The sequence below is a fragment of the Micropterus dolomieu genome, linkage group LG15, assembly GCF_021292245.1.
Source record: "Micropterus dolomieu isolate WLL.071019.BEF.003 ecotype Adirondacks linkage group LG15, ASM2129224v1, whole genome shotgun sequence".
NCBI classification, from domain to species: domain Eukaryota; kingdom Metazoa; phylum Chordata; class Actinopteri; order Centrarchiformes; family Centrarchidae; genus Micropterus; species Micropterus dolomieu.
In genome coordinates this window covers 14,133,103-14,149,029 of record NC_060164.1, presented here as the reverse complement: position 1 = coordinate 14,149,029, position 15,927 = coordinate 14,133,103, and the positions used below count along the sequence as shown (strand labels likewise).

At 42.7% G+C, this 15,927-nt stretch overlaps 2 protein-coding genes across 3 annotated transcripts in view; one reads left to right on the top strand and one right to left on the bottom strand.

Annotated features, from left to right (window-relative positions):
- Nucleotides 1-15,927, bottom strand: part of zgc:171482 (zinc finger protein) — a 107,204-nt gene that overhangs the window by 69,453 nt on the left and 21,824 nt on the right. The gene's annotated exons all lie outside the window — the stretch shown is intronic.
- The window catches only part of plekhh2 (pleckstrin homology domain containing, family H (with MyTH4 domain) member 2), a 30,532-nt gene that overhangs the window by 1,549 nt on the left and 13,056 nt on the right, over nt 1-15,927 (top strand). Inside the window, exons 2-13 of one of the 2 annotated variants that reach the window (XM_046070134.1) lie at nt 1,026-1,161; nt 10,423-10,485; nt 10,578-10,727; nt 10,967-11,050; nt 11,195-11,276; nt 11,435-11,620; nt 12,445-13,361; nt 14,007-14,082; nt 14,185-14,279; nt 14,402-14,561; nt 15,015-15,151; nt 15,773-15,886. In XM_046070134.1, coding sequence (XP_045926090.1) covers nt 1,039-1,161; nt 10,423-10,485; nt 10,578-10,727; nt 10,967-11,050; nt 11,195-11,276; nt 11,435-11,620; nt 12,445-13,361; nt 14,007-14,082; nt 14,185-14,279; nt 14,402-14,561; nt 15,015-15,151; nt 15,773-15,886 — 2,187 coding nt within the window. In that variant the 5' untranslated portion in view covers nt 1,026-1,038. Of the gene's footprint in view, nt 1-1,025; nt 1,162-2,642; nt 2,722-10,422; nt 10,486-10,577; nt 10,728-10,966; nt 11,051-11,194; nt 11,277-11,434; nt 11,621-12,444; nt 13,362-14,006; nt 14,083-14,184; nt 14,280-14,401; nt 14,562-15,014; nt 15,152-15,772; nt 15,887-15,927 lie in introns of those variants that run through there. The other variant, XM_046070135.1, reaches the window with a different exon arrangement.

The following is a 15,927-nucleotide window of genomic DNA, read 5'->3' as shown; positions in this document are numbered from 1 at the left end:
TGAGAGCTCTTTTTTCCCTGGCCTTCGTCAGTGTTTACCACAGCAAATAGGCTACAGAAATAAGCCTGTGGAAAGCAGTTTATGGCCTTCCTCCACACATGTTTGCAGTCACTTTGTAAGGACGCCAGGCTGGTAATGAGAGGTTATTAGAGAAACCCAGGCTTTCTATCTTCTTCCTCCTGCTGCTCCATCAGAGATCCTCATCTGTCTCCCTCATCTCTTTTCCCTCTCTGTATACTTATTGCCTGTTTTCCTGTGATAGTGCTGGAAAACATGATGCAAGTCCAATTCTGGGAGGGTGTTGAGGTGTTTTGGAGCAACAGTGGAGGGGGTTTCTGTCTGGCTTAGCTAAGCGATACGCCCACTGCCCACACTGGTCCAGCTGGGCTCGACCCTGGAATATTTCAGGTGCTAGCTGGTGGCAAAACATCTGGACAACAACAAACCCTCTGTCTGTGTTTTCTCCTTTTTTCGTTGGTGTCTAGATATGTTTGGACGTATTTGAGTTAGAGAGATGTATATTGGTTTGTATGTATGTAAGACGGTCATTGGACTTCTGTCAAAAATCAGATATGGTCCAGTGAATTTTTAAAGTAAAATAAAGAGCTGATGAATTCTTTCCCTGATGCAATATTGGCACAAGTATGCATTAATCCTTGTGAGTTTCATTTCTGTTTAAGAGATGTTTCCACTCTGACACAAATGTAATTCTGTGAAAAAATTACAATTGTTACACCTGAAGACCTGAAGATCATGCACAGCTGCACAGATTATGGTTATTTTAATTGTCTTTCAGATCCCCACATCAACAATCATTCACTGCTGAAGTGCCTTTGAGTAAGACACTGAATCCAAACCAGCTTCAATGAGAGTGTTGTCTCTAGCTGGCCCTGATCTCTCACCTCCCTGTGGAGGGGGAAATGAAAAGAATATTTCCCACAGGAAACATATAAGGGACGTCTGTATTATTATGTACATACGCTCAGCCCCTTACGGTTGTGTGTTTGTCTGTGTTTGTTTTCCAGAGGGTCGGGCGGTATGGCGGAGGGGGAGGAGGCCATGAGCCAGGAGGACTGGAAGGAGAAGTGCATGGTCCTGGAGGCGCTGCTTATGAAGTTCAGAGTGCAGATCATCAAGATTCGAGAACTCACTGCTGACAAGGTCCGTTCAAGTCATTCTGTAAATCTGTAACTGACAAATCTGTCATCGCTGGAACAGTTGTGGCCAAATGGTGAGAGAAACAAGTTTATGACTTAAATGGTGCGAGTTTGAATCGCGTCTGAGTTAGGGGACCGTGTATAGTAAAGCTTCTACACAGGTGAGAGGTCTGTGCAAAGTGGCTCCTCGCTTCCCTGACGTGCGACTCTTCCTCCCATCTTATCTCCTCCAAGTGCAGATGCGAGGAAGAGACGTGAGGATGGAGATATCCAAACAGGGCATCCTCACTCACCCCAGCATCATTTTGGGGAGATGTAAATCACTCACGATGCAAAGCATCTCAACTGTTTTATAGAAAACCTGCTGACACCTCATGACTACTGCTCCGATATCAATAATAGATCTATTCCTACTGAGGGCATCACAGAATTTGACCAATAGAAATATCACCAATAGACAAGAGGGTATGCACATGACGTCACACAATGCAGTTACGCTCACTGAGTGGCAAAACGATTAGCCGCAGTGTTAGCTTGAATCAGCTAAAACACAAACAACACATCTAAAACGGGAAAGAGCTGGACCACTGGTTCTTTGGTAAGCAGTAAGGATCACTGTCGAGTCCGACTGCTTTTAATTTGAGCAAATAATCACTTGTTTTACTCCCGGTTTGCTAAACGCAGCCATGGTAACAGATGTTTTGCCACTCAGTCCAGCGTGTTCCGGAAGGGGAAGTGACATCAACGCATACCCTCTATTAAGAAATGTTTATTGAAAGAACAGAATGGATATGAGAGAGAAACCAGGTTCAAGTGCTCTAAATACAATCTTCTGTAAAGTGAGTCTGTCCCTTTCAGGTTCAGGCTAACAACCGCAGCTGTGCAGATGTATAGGACCCATATTTGGATGTGCTACCTCAAAGTAAAAGTGTTCATGGCTGAGTAGACAAAGTTGTAAATTGATGATTCAGGTTAAAAACAATGGATCTGATCGACACGGAACAATAACTTTGGGGGCGCCTGGCACCAGTTAGCTCACCACTAGCGCCCTATGTACAAAGGCTAAGTCTGTGCTGCAGTGGCCTGTGTTTGAATCCGACCCATGGCCCTTTGCTGCATGTCACCCTGTCTCTCTCCCGTGTTTCCTGTCTCTCTCTCAACTGTTCTTTCACAAAAATAAAGGCAAAAAACAGTTATTCCATGTGACAATAAACATTTTACAATAATACTGTTTCCATGACAGCCAGCCGTTCCTTTTGCTGTCTCATCAGATCAGAAAGCCAAACTAAACAGATCAGATAGCCAAACTGATTCCTTTTGTAGTGTTGTTGCCTTTCGGTAAAAACCTCAGCATAGAATACACCTGTGGTTCCGCACCTCTCGCTCCTTTTCTCCTCCAAGATTGAGGGATCGGAACCTCTTCAGTGATGGCTGACCTCAGTGGATTTTTGGAGTGCAGGCTGGAGGAGCGGGGGACAGGAGGAAGCATACTTAGCTGAATGAAAAGCAAACGTAACTGTCACCTCTGCTGCAATTACGAGCCACCGCACATCGCAGGGGAAGGGTAGGTGATCTCCTGGAAGATTTGGGTACTGCACCAAAGATGATGTCTGAATTTAAAGAATGGCGTCATGTGGTCCTCATAAGTACAGGAGAGGCATGTCTGGTGGGTACAGAGCAATGGGCCGGCCCAAACTGTTCAGTGGCCTAGATCTGAAGCTGCTCTCCAGGGAGGCTGATTAGAGCTCTAATGTAAACAGCAGTCTGACCACAGGGCTCCGCCATGCACTGCATGATGGGATTGACCCAGCTCCAGTCAATTACAGAGTCAAAGTAAGCTCAGCTGGACAGCAAAACAAACTCCCGGAGAGGCTTGGAAGAAAGATTGGCTTTGGTGGGTTTTTGCAGCCCACGTAGCACATGTGAAAGTCTCTGCTGCATAGTTTTGGCCTTATCCTTCCTGTTGACAGGTTGAATTTAACTAGGTTTAAAGCATTTTTCCACTCAACATTGCAAAACACACATTAAACACACACATTAAACTCACTATGTGTTTTCAAGAAGCCTCTGTGAAACTGTAACGTTATAATTCACTTACCTTTTCTCTTCCAGTGGTGTTAACTTAATGTTAGTTAAGTAGATTAGAGCTTAGTTGTCCTGCCTGTGTGAAAGTTTAAATTTCAAAGTAGTCTCCTGTTAGTCTGAAAAGGCTTTTTTAAACTGGGGTCACCACCTCATAGCTCTTAGCCTGTATTAAACTGTTTTGCTCAGTACTCTATAATACAGTATGTGGTGAGTGCATTTGTTGTAAATCTGACAAAGATTTGCAGTAATCCTTTCCTGTTTACCACATACAGCAGATCCCTGATGTACTTCCCAGATCCAGAGTTCAACAGTTTTTCTCAAGGACCAATACTGGCAAAAATACTTTTGGACCGCAGATATTATATATATATATATATAATGAAACATATTGGCTCACTTTTTATTAAAAAAATGTCAAAATCAGGCATATGTAACCAATTCAAAACAAACTTCAAATCTGGGTTTTAATCTCTTATGTTGATATATAACCTAGGCACAGTCTGGAAGCGTTATCAAGGTATGCAGTCATAATTAACATGTAGTTATTTCACTCATGTAGTTTTGTTGTAGAATGACCCGTCAGTCAACATGTGCTCCCTGACCCCATGATGCACTGAGCTCATCATGTTAACATCCAGACCCCTGCTGGTGTTTTTTCTCTATTGTGGCTCCCACCGCCTCAGCCAGAGCATGTTGTTTTAAAGCTGTGCGGGGGCGCACGATGTACGTCACTATGAAATCCCCCTAATATCTCACTGTGGAGGTGGCTAATGAAAGGATGAAGAAGTCATTTTGAGTGGTTTAGCCCTCTGGTGCTGAAAAAAAACTGTCGGTTGGTGTCCATTCATTGATGCAACAGCAGTATTACTGTACTGGCCATTAGTTCAGTCTGTTATATATGAGTGTATTAGCTCAAGACTCAGACCCTACAGGATAATTTGAGAAAGTTGTATGAGATGAAACGGTAAGATCAACAAAATGTCATCATTTTTAAAGCAATCTCCTTGTTATTGGTAAAAAAAAGCTTTCTGTGGTAGCTGCACACCATGCTTCTTCAGCAAATATACATCCATCTAGTTCAGAGACATTTTTTTCAAACTATTTAGCCAAAAGGATTGCATAGTTTATTGTGTTTTATACGAGTTTTCATCTGTTTTGAGAAGTAAAATGAAAGCAGAGAATTCACCAGCAGATCGAGGACATATTCAGTTTAACAATCTGAAACAAGACGATTTACATTACATCAAGTCATATTATCTTACCCACCTGGAGATTCTGTGCTACTGGATAGAGAACCGAGATTTATTGAAATGTGATGGAATGATATTAACCATTTTTTTTATCATCCAGGTTTCTTTAAAACGCAGTATGTTTTTGAATTTTCTGTTTCCAAAATATAAATGTCACTTATTGGAAAAAAGTCTTGAGTCAGTAGTGAAACAGTAAGATGAATCTGGGTAGACTTGGCAAACTGCTGAAGTCCTAGAAAGCCTGTGAGCGTGGATGGAGAGGGAAAGAGGGGAAGAAAAAGAAAGAGAGAAAAAATGAAGCCTTGTGTAAAGATTTCCGCCCAAGGGAGGAAATACCCAGTTTAGTAAACTGTGTGTGGTGTGTGTGGTGTGTGTGGTGTGTGTGGTGTGTGTGTGTGTGTGTCTTGCACAAGATGTGAGTTGAAGCATTCCATATGGGCGCGTGTATCTGTCCAGGTCAAGTCAGATTAATTTATAAACTGTTTTTAACGTAAATCTTTGCACAAAAGTGAAAACACACAATGTGTGTGTGTGGGTGCAGCTATTTGGGAGGGACGTTAGTTTTGGCCAGCGGGGGCCTCCAGCTCTAACAGTAGGCTATACATCTCATGAAGGAGACAAAGAGGCCATGTGTGTTACATTTTCTGTGTCAGCCTCCCCCCTTCATCCTAACACACTTGCTGATCATTTTTATTCTGTCTCTGCCAAAAAGAGTGAACCTCACCCCTATCAGCATTTTGAATGAGGTGAAATGCAAATGATAAATGAACAGAATCCAACCCTTTTATAATTCAAGATGGTTTGTCACCATATTGCAGCACTCCGCTGAAGGCATACTCTTTCCTCACAAATATGTAGTATCATTTTTTAAAGGCTAAATTATTTCCTGAAACAGCTGGGCGCTGCAGGTTACTCAAACAGGAGTAAATAGTAAGTTGGCTGGGGACTGATTTCAGCTGCAGATGAATACACATTTGGTGGAGCTCTGCAGCGCAGAGGGAAAAGATATACAGAATATTAGAGACACACACAACACTTTGGAGTTGATACATTCATTGTTGATTTTGGTATTTTCATGGGATTTTAAATTCAATCTAGCTTTACTGGCATGAATGTAAAACAACAATATTACCAAAGCTACAAATAAATTACAAAATAACAATTCATTTTTCAATCAATTAATCACTATAAAAATAATGATAATTAATAAATATATCTATATTAAAAATAAATAAATAAAACGTGTGTGTGTGAGTGTGTGTACATTAATAATTTAAAAAATCTATCAAATGTGAGAAAAAAACAAATAAAAGGAACAATCACTTAAATAAGAGACAATGAAAATAATAATTTGGTTGATTTGGTGATAATAAGTTAAATACAGAACATCACCAGATTTATATACACACAGAATACACACTCACACACACACACACACACACACACACACACACACATCCATAACGTACAAACAGTAGACGTGCACCCAAAACCGCAAAGGGTGGAGTGGCATATTCTAATTTGGTCTTCCATTCTGATTGATTCCACATACGGTATAAACACAACATCCTCCTCTGTGGTAGGCGGGGTTTGACTGTGACATGTCAGCAGGTTCAAAAATAGTATTATACACATCACCTGGATGCATTGTACAATGTCATTCAATGTTTTTACATGTAAAACTGTTGTTGATACACCCGGTTACTAGCGCTGAACAACAACTGATAATGCGTCTGCTATGAGTCACCATTTTAGTGGGAACGCTCATTTTTGCATTTCATTTTCACGCAGACAAAATAAAATCAAAATGATGATGTGATTTTTGCTGGCGTCTGCTGCACAAAACAAGCGTGTTCCCTTACGTCTGGAGAATATTATTTGTAGGCCGGGGCTTCTCTGTAGCAGCACACTGCTTCATTTACAATGATAATATGCTGTGACACATTTTATCTTTATCAAAAAATTGTAGCTCCTCCGATTTGGCTATTTTGCTTGGCCGTATCACAATTTTGATAAAGTTTCAATTAAATGTTCAGCCTTACGACTACACACGGACATCTCCTTGAAATTTCCATCTCTAGCCGCCTAGTCAGAGTGTGGTGATCCCTCTGTTTATCCCCAGTTTTCATTTTATTTGACATATTTGACTTGTTTGAACTATAGTATATGGAGTTGGCCGGTGAACATATTTTTTGTCCTAGCTGTAACTATATTTGGTGAACCTCTTTTGACTGAAGCTGTAGGTCAGCGCTGTGAGTCGCAGCGTCTACAGAAAGAGGCTTTGTGAGCTGGCTGTCTGGCTGCGGATGGAGCGATGGTGGGGGGGTGTGGATGGAGTTCAGGGGGAGGTTGGCCACAGAACGCCAGTTGTGGAATTCCAGGAATGGAAGTCGAGCTGGAGTTTGGATCTGAAGAGGGGATTGACTGCAGAGGTGATAAAGCTTTTCTTTTTTCTTTTGGAGCGTATAGCGGCTGAGGGAGAGAGGGGAGCGGGTCACGTGTGTGTTTGTCAGGCCTAGACACGGTGATGCAGCAGGAGTGCTCATGCTGTGTGTGAGTGCATTTCAGAGGGCAGGCAGTAGGCTGTAACTCTTGAAATGACCGTAATGTAAACCTTTAACCCCTCGTTCATCCCAGCTGAGCTGCACAGGGTATGACACACACACCCAGACTGAATTCATCCTGTATATAACATACAGAGAAAACACACACACTCGCACACATGTCCTGATACACAGGGGAATATCATCAGCATCAGACATGTGTTCATGGTTTTTTATATGTTGTTATGTCTGAGTCCCCAGCTCTTCCCTACAGTATACATGCCCTGTAATTAACTCTGCCAGTTGCTATATCTGTTATTGAGAGGCACATGTGGTTTGGTATTTGTGGTGCAGCTGGGGATCTATATAGAGAGTGTGTGTTTGTGTGAGATGTATTAACCTTTTTCATGTCTGCTTTCCAACATAAAAGTACGTTCAATTGGCAAAGTCTTTTTTTTTAAGTGAAAGTGACGTGCAAGTGTTTTTGTGGTATGTAAAATCAAAAATAATAACAAAAACGGACCAGAGAACTCTCATGTTATTGTCACGTTTGTCACTTCAGCACAAATGGATACGTTTGTCCACATCTCCAAAACCAGATGTGAAAGCACTGACATGAATACACACAGATGTATAGCAGTCATTTCCAGTGTGGACTGACGGTGACAATCTCATCATATTTTGTCCGTAGAATCAGATTCTCCAAAATCAGCCTGAAATGGCAAGTGAAACAGTGGCTGCATAGAGGCCTCACTCCCACTCCGGTCCAAAGAACATTGTGCAGTGGAAAGACTGAGTGGCTCCGGCAGGGTGTGTCTCCTTTTGGACTGAGCCGGGTCCACTTCGTCTGGTCTCTGGATGTTAACAGAGGCAGGGGAAAGCTGGAGCACGGCCATGCCAGTCTCCGCTGGCTGCATCCACACTGCAGCTACATGCAGTTATCGCCCTCCACGGTAGTTTACCTACAGTTTGGTTATGAGACAGAACAGCAGCTGCATTAGCTAATGTCAGCGCTAACTTGTTGATTTCTACAGTGCATGCAACAGAACCACAGTGGACACCAAGTATTTGGCAACATCAGTACATTATGACATGAGTGTGTTGGCTGTAAGTCGTTTTCCACTTCTAAAACATTGTACTAAGGTTACTAAGAAAACTACGTTAAGTTAAGGAATTTTGGTAGAGGATCTGAATGGAACCAAAACAAATTTTTGTTTATTTAAATAATGCAGGGTATCTGCAAAATATTTTCCTCATAAATGGCCTTATAAGGCATTAAAAAGCCAAACACTTAGTTTGACAAATGTTTTTATTCATAACTTCAGTAACGTTCGTTATAAAATATTTCTGTTTTTCCGAATGCAAGCTGTCAATAGACATTGTACACCTATAAACTGAAAGTGGGATTGTTATGACAGTGGATTGTGCTGCAGGAAGCTGTCCAATCCCTTTTTGTGGAGTTTCAGTCAGCACCACCAAGACTTATATAAACTTAAATGAATTAGTGATTTTTAAAAACTCTTAAATTGAATGTGTTGAACTCTGCAGTAACCCTGTAATGGCTGTACAGGCGCAGGTAGCTGAAAGAAATACCAAACAGTGCTGACATAAACTGAAACCTTAGCCTTAGCGGTTGGGTCTCAGCTGTGAAAAAGGCCTATGATTGGTAAACTACTGTATATTTTACCTGTTTGCTCTTTATACACTATATTTACTTCACAATAATTGACTTCCTCCATTATTGTCAGTACTCTGTCCTATTCTTGGCTACATCCGATTCGCTGGTGTGTCAGCTCCAACTTCCCCCGCATGGATTGTTCTAAGTTTCCTCTAATTTGTATGTGTATATGTGCTCACGTAGCAAATTGTTTTAACCATGGTGGTTGTAGAGCTGCTACTCTAGAGAATTTCCATGAACATTCCTACATTATTTTCCTTCATAAAGCCGCTGAGGTTTGAGAGAGTTTCCTCAGAAGACACTGGTTTCTCTGCTGCTTCCGCCACTTTGAGCTGAGGAATTTCAGAGGAATGTTGCTCATAAAGTAGTCTCTCTCACTCCTCGATTCCCACAGGCTTTCTCTTCCTTGTGTATGTGTGCATCTAGTGTATCTGCCTGTGTATCCATCCGTGTGTTAATGTGTATGTGTGTGTGTGTGTATTAACACACTCCTACCAGGTTCCACATGGTCTGCTCTGATCTCAGTACACAAAGAGCTGGTTGTACCTTTATAGAGGTGACACCTCATCATCATTATGTAACTGGTTAAAGGTGCTATATGCAGCACTTACGCAGAAATGAAACTACCTCATCAATTCTGAGTATAGGTGTGGTGTCGTAAACAAATGGACCCACTGCCAAAAGAGTTGGCAGCTTCTTCTTTGTAGTTAGTGTTATAGTTGGCGCGTTGGAGACACTTTAAGAGACGCACTGGCGACTGACGCTAGTGCCCATGCGTTTTAGCCTCCGGGTCCCATTCTCGGCAGGAGCCGGTTACATATAGTTAGGGAAGTCTGCTGGATCGTTTTAGGATGCTACCCTTCTAGCACAAACAGAGCTAAAGGTTTCTGAGTTGTTCACAAAGATAGCCAGTGGAAGGACTGTTGAAATATATCTTCCAACATGTTAAAGCGTAGATTGGCACAAGGGAGGAAAAGTCTTGCATTGCAGCAGTCTTGATCCTGGCTGGCTCATCACTAGTGCATCCATCCCATTTACAAAGACTTAGACCTTGCTGCAGGAGGTCAAACACCTAACGCCCTCAGCATGCTGCGCCCCCTCAGGCCACAGGAAACGGACCTCAACCACGATTCAAGGCAGACCCGCGGCCCTTCACTACATATCGCCCCCTTTCTCTCTCATAAATTTCCTGTCACTCTTCAGCTGTCCAATCACAAATAAAGGCCAAAATGCCCTAAAAAATATCTTTAAAAAAAAAATTACTTAAAAAAAGTACAAATGCAAGCTATGAAAAATAAATGAACTATCTTATCATGAGGTTGTAGAAACTATATTTTTATGAAGGGATTTTATATGAGGAAGCCATTGTAGATAAAAGCCTCAAATGTAAATGCACGTTGCACACTCTAAACACTCTTTTGAGTCAGAAATGCCCAAGACCAGCTGCAAAGCATCTGCTCTTTTCCAGTGCAGCAACGTTATCTGGAGTTCTCATTCAGCTCTAGCGTGCAGCACTTTCTTTGGCTTTATTTGGCGCTGTTGTGTTTGGCTTGGGACTAAAGTGGAGCTGATACTTCACTCTCATGTATATGCAAAGCATTGTGGTCAGAAGAGCTATGGGGACATAAGGACTAATTACAATTACTGTGTAGTTTGTGGATGTGCTTGTATAAGACATGATAAAAAATATTGGGCTCTTCCTTTCCCAGATTCAGCAGTTGGAGACACAGGTGATCGATGCAGAAAAACGGGCCTTCACCGCTCACCAGCAGGTACGGATCCAAACTAGCGTGTAATGTGTGTCCATTTGCCCATATGTGTTTGTGTGGGTATGTGTCTGCACAGTATGTTTGTGTGATTTCAGGTGCAGTGGATGGAGGAGAAGCTGAAAGCTCCAGACAGTCAGTCCGGAGACTCAGAGGTGCGTTTGTTTCAGCGGTGCCAGGAGCTGCAGGCCTTGGTGCAGGAGAAGGAGGACGTCATCGCCCAGCTGGAGCAGCAGCTGGAGGAGCAGGTAAAACACAAACACATGAAGAATGTCAACAAAGCACCAGATGGATTGGATGGATTGCTTGTCTTCCAGGTGCAAAAGAATGTAGAGGAAGGTTTGCGATCAGCATTCACAAACACAAAGACGCTTACAACTTAAAAAATTCTCTTATGTCTGCACACCTGCCAGCTGTCATGCAATGGGAATGTGGACAATCTTAGATGAAATTGCCTGATCAAAACCTAAATGTCCTCTTTCACCAGAAACAGATCCGACTTCAAGATGCCAAAACAGTGGAGGAGAAAGCAGCTAAGATCAAGGAATGGGTGATGCTAAAGTTGTCAGAGGTAAATAAATTATGGAATTGGATAAAAAGTTGTTCGAACTGATTTATATAGATGGAAAAATGGCATTAGGTTCGCCAGTATCTCATTCCCTTTAATAATCCCCTGGTCCAAGAGGGGGTTGTATGAAACATATTTATTCTTCAGTTTGAGGTGGAGAACGCAGCGTTAAGAGAAACCAACAAGCAACAGGAGGCTCAGATTGTGGAGTTACAGAAACAGGTGGAGGGTAAGTGCCTTTTATGTCTTGAGTCATCCATATTTTCACATTCAAATGTGTTTTTATGTCAAATTTAGCTTGATGATATCTCGATGAGGACACTAAAACAAGTGCTAGTATCAAGTGCATGTGCATCATTGTGTAACAGACTGTTTGTGTGTTTGCAGCCTTTGAGCAGAGGTGTGGCGGTGCACGAGGAGCCCTGTGCAGACCAGGTGAGGCCCAGCGTCTTAGCAGCCTGACGTTTGGCTGTTTCCAGGTGAGGGGGAAGAGCCCCCAGGTCCTTACTGGACCGGCACCCTCCCAGAGGACCCTCAGCACCCAGGGAGAGACTGAGGAAAGGGATAAAAATGGTAAGTCCCCATAGATTCACAGCTGTGGATATGGAAACGGCTTCTGGCAGTGAGTATGTTTCTGGGTGAAATAGGACACAGGAAGGCACAGTTTCATAGTGGAACAGTGACTCAGAAGACCTTTTTAACCATTAGGTCATATCCATGGTGTCTTAAGCACAGGTTTTCACTACTGTATTACTGCATCTCCCTTAGAAAGTGTGTTAATTGTATTCGACTGGAAGGCCAGAGCATGGATTGTGAAAAATAAGTTGTTGATGATAAATAATTGTTATATAAATCATACAACACTTTTTTACTCGTAAGACAGTGTGATAGCCTGCAGTATGTAGACTGTACACTTTGAGCTAACACCAGCATGCTAACATGCTCACACTGACAATGCTAACAGGCTGGCGTTAATCAGGTACAATGTTCACAGTGTTCACGATCTTTGTTTAGCATGTTAGCATTTGCTAATTAGCACTAAAGACAGCTGAGGCTGATGGGAGTGTCATTAGTTTTGCAGGTATTTGGTCATTAACCAAAGCATTGGACAATAATAACAATTTTACTGCATGAAAAATGAAAAGGGTTGATCAACATTAACAAATATATAGATTAGCTATATAAAAAAAGCAAAGCTGTAATTGAATCATATGTTTGAATAAAGTAGAAATAAACTGATAAGTAATTTAAATGCTTTTCAGCTGATTGATATGAATTTGCCCAGTACTCTATATAACACAACATAAATTATACAATTATTAATGAATGGCTTTCATGAGAATGCAGCAGAGATTACAACCACCTGCTGGATATGTATTTTCATGTTTGCTTGACAGAGACGAGTAACAAGCACACAGCCTCCTCAGGGACAGACGGGGAAGTCCAGAGACCTGACCAGACTCTGGAGGATGATAGTGCATCTGAAAGCCTGTCTGAGAGAGCATGTGGACCTGCGTCTCGTGGCGTCTCCTCCGTCCTCTCCAGCGCTGCATCAGAGGGGGAGGGAGGAGGAGGGTGTGAGGGCAGAGGAGGAGGCGGAGTGTGTGGTCTGGAGTTCAGCCGCCCCGGCAGCGAGACCTACCTGACTGCCTCGGATGACAGCAGCTCTCTGTTTGACGATGACATGCAGCGTGCCGAGCGACTCGGCTTCTCATCGGACGGGACGCTGGGAGGGTGTAAGGAGGGAGAGGAGGAGGCCCACAGGACCAAGCTGGAGGACTGCGCCTCTGAGGAGCTCAACAAACGTTTCCAGTCACAGAGACTTGACTCCTCATCCTCTTCCAGTGAACCTAACACTCCCAGCCCCATCCTCACACCAGCCCTCACCCCTAAACGACCCAACCCACCCCAGGACCCACGGGACAACCCCGCCTCGCCCAAACAGCCCCGGCTGCGGACCCCAGCGGGGTTCGGGTTGATGAATGTGGCTCTGGCCAAGAAACACCTGAGTCAGCCACCAATCAGCAGCGAGGCAGCGCACGGACAAACACGTAACGCCCTCAGCATGCTGCGTCCCCTCAGGCCACAGGAAACGGACCTCGACCAGGAGCAGGAGATTGGCATGGAGACGGGCGGGGACACGGCTCTTCAAGTCCTCCCTAGTTTACGAGCTGCGTCTATCTTTCTATCCTTGCAGAGCTCACCTGGTCCACCTGAACCTGGTACAGAGATGAGTCCAGAGAATCAGGACTGTGACAGCTCAGCACCTGGCAGCAAACCTCCTACACCCCCTCTACACAGGCTGCCCTCCTGGGTAAAATAATCCAATGATTAATCTAAACTGGGATTGATAATGGGTTATAAATGTTACCCTTAACAGGGTGAGAAAGGATCTAAACAGAGGATCTCTGTTTGAAGATTGTTTTACTACAAACTGTAGGTCACATTAATGAACCTACAGTCCATTTCATCCAAGATAAGTCAGTAAATGTATCAAATAACATTCAGACCAGCATGAAAAGATTCATTAAAAAGATTACAGTTTAAATTCTTAGCAGCATGTTTTGCTTTATAAATGAATGCCGATATAATTTCCTTCTCGCCTTTTCAATACATGCCTGCTACTCCCAGAGCCATCTGCTGCTAAGGTGCACCTTAACAGCAATACAAAGTGTTCAGCCTATAGATAATCAGTGTAATCTAGCATTGTCTTGAAATAGTGTAATAGAAGACACTGGCAGCTGCATATAGAACATGGTAGGTGTGCAGGGTGTGTTGCTGTAAATAAAAAACTACTACTACACAGGTGTGGCATATCAAGATGCTGATCAGACAGCATGGGTATTGCACAGGTGTGCCTGAGGCTGGCCACAATAAAAGGCCATTTTTGGACATTTCCTTACAAAACATGATTTCTTAGTGGTAGAATTTTAAATATTGACTGCTAATTTTTCCACAGGAGAGTCGTATCTATGCTGTGGCTAAATCAGGAATCAGACTGTCTGAGACGTCCTGCGCAGACCCAGCCAGCAAAGGTTAGACAGATGAGGTCATTTGTCAACATTCTCTAGCTCAGTCTCAGCTACAGAGATGTTGAGCTGAACAACGAACTACCTCTACTGTGATCTGTGTTGCAGACCCCTCCCTCCAGTCCTCCTATCCTGCCTTTGTAATGTACACATCCCTCATCTATAAAAACATGACTACACCAGTATACACTACTCTGAAGGGGGTAAGTGCACCTTTACACTGCAGGGGTTACTGCTTGATTTTTAACTCCTGTACAGTCTCATGCTGTTTGTATTTGATCACATGTGAACTTTACCTCTTTACCCCACTTGCCTTGTCTTGCAGAAAGCCACTCTGCTGAGCAGCAGTCCGTTCTCAGATGAGTCGTCCAGCTCAGAGGAATCGTCTAGCTCAGAAGAGGAGGACGGCTCCCTCTGCAGCTCCCACACCTCCTCCAGCTCCCGCAAGGACAGCAGCCCGGGCAGCCCGCGCTCTCTGAAGAGAGGTACAACACACACGTACACTGGAAGGTTTTTGAGAAATCCCACAGCAGCTGAAGTTAAAACTGCCCTGCAGCACAGGAGCTGCTGTAACCTAAAACAATCACTGCAAGTTTCTATTAGAAATGTATCTGTGACAGCCAAAGGTGGATTTACAGTGGTCTTAATTTACAGTAATTAATGTTGTTGCAGTATTCCTCTGTTTTTTTTATACCGTAGACTGTGATACCTGTTCACAAAATATCTGTTTCTGTTTGTAAGCCATATCCATTTAATTAATGGATATTTAAGGCGCACTAATATAAAAGTATACATTTAGCTAATCATTTTTGCAGCTTTACTGAAAATTGTTATGCAACTTCCACCATAGAAATCTTGAACTGTAATAATCATACAAACATAATGAGGCTGAACAAAGCCTGAAGATAACGACTACTTTCCTTTTTCTTCTCCTCCAGCTGTGTCCATGTCTTCAATGACATCAGAGAGCGACTACGCCATCCCTCCTGATGCCTACTGCACCGACACAGAGTGCTCTGAGCCGGAGCAAAAACTCCCCAAAACCTGCTCTTCAGCCAGTGACAACGGCAAGAGTGTGAGTCAGTGTGCACATCCCTGGATGTGTTCTTTGGGAGATCGGCCTGTTGATCTACACATTAGATTACAAGCTCCTGAGTTGCATGCTGACATGTCGTCTTTAGGGGCAGGCTCAAGTCAGGATTCAAGTCTTTATAAGCAAACCTGCAGGTCAATGAACAGTGTAATAACACAGCAGTAGTTTTTTATCTTTCAAAGCTGTGTTTTATTAAATAGATTAGACCATGTCCTTTCAATGCATTTTTGGGGGGAACTTTTATAGAGAAACATTTTTAAAAAGAATGAATGGAAATTAAAACTGAACTTTGTTTTGCATTGACTTTAATAAAGGCAAGAAACACAGGCATTCAAAATAGTGAGTTTTGTTACTCACCCATACAGATTTACTTTTGTTTATTTATATTCTTATTTCTGCTTGTGCTTTGTTTTTTCCCCACAGACAGTATATACAAACTAAATAAACTGCTTTTTAAACATAAAGTAAAATTAATTAGAGTGATGACCATAATCTGTTAATAACCCATTAAATGTAACTTCTCCAAAATTGAAAACCTCTAAACAGTAAGAGGGGTTAGTACTGTATATTGTACTGCATACTGAACAGTGTTATATCTTGTAGGAACCGATGGAGAAGTCGGGCTACCTGTTAAAAATGGTGAAGACATGGAAGAAAACTTGGAAAAGACGCTGGTTTGTCCTCAAAGACGGAGAGCTTCTCTACTATAAATCACCTGTGCGTTTCTACAACACTGTTTCTCTTCATTTTGTTGCTTT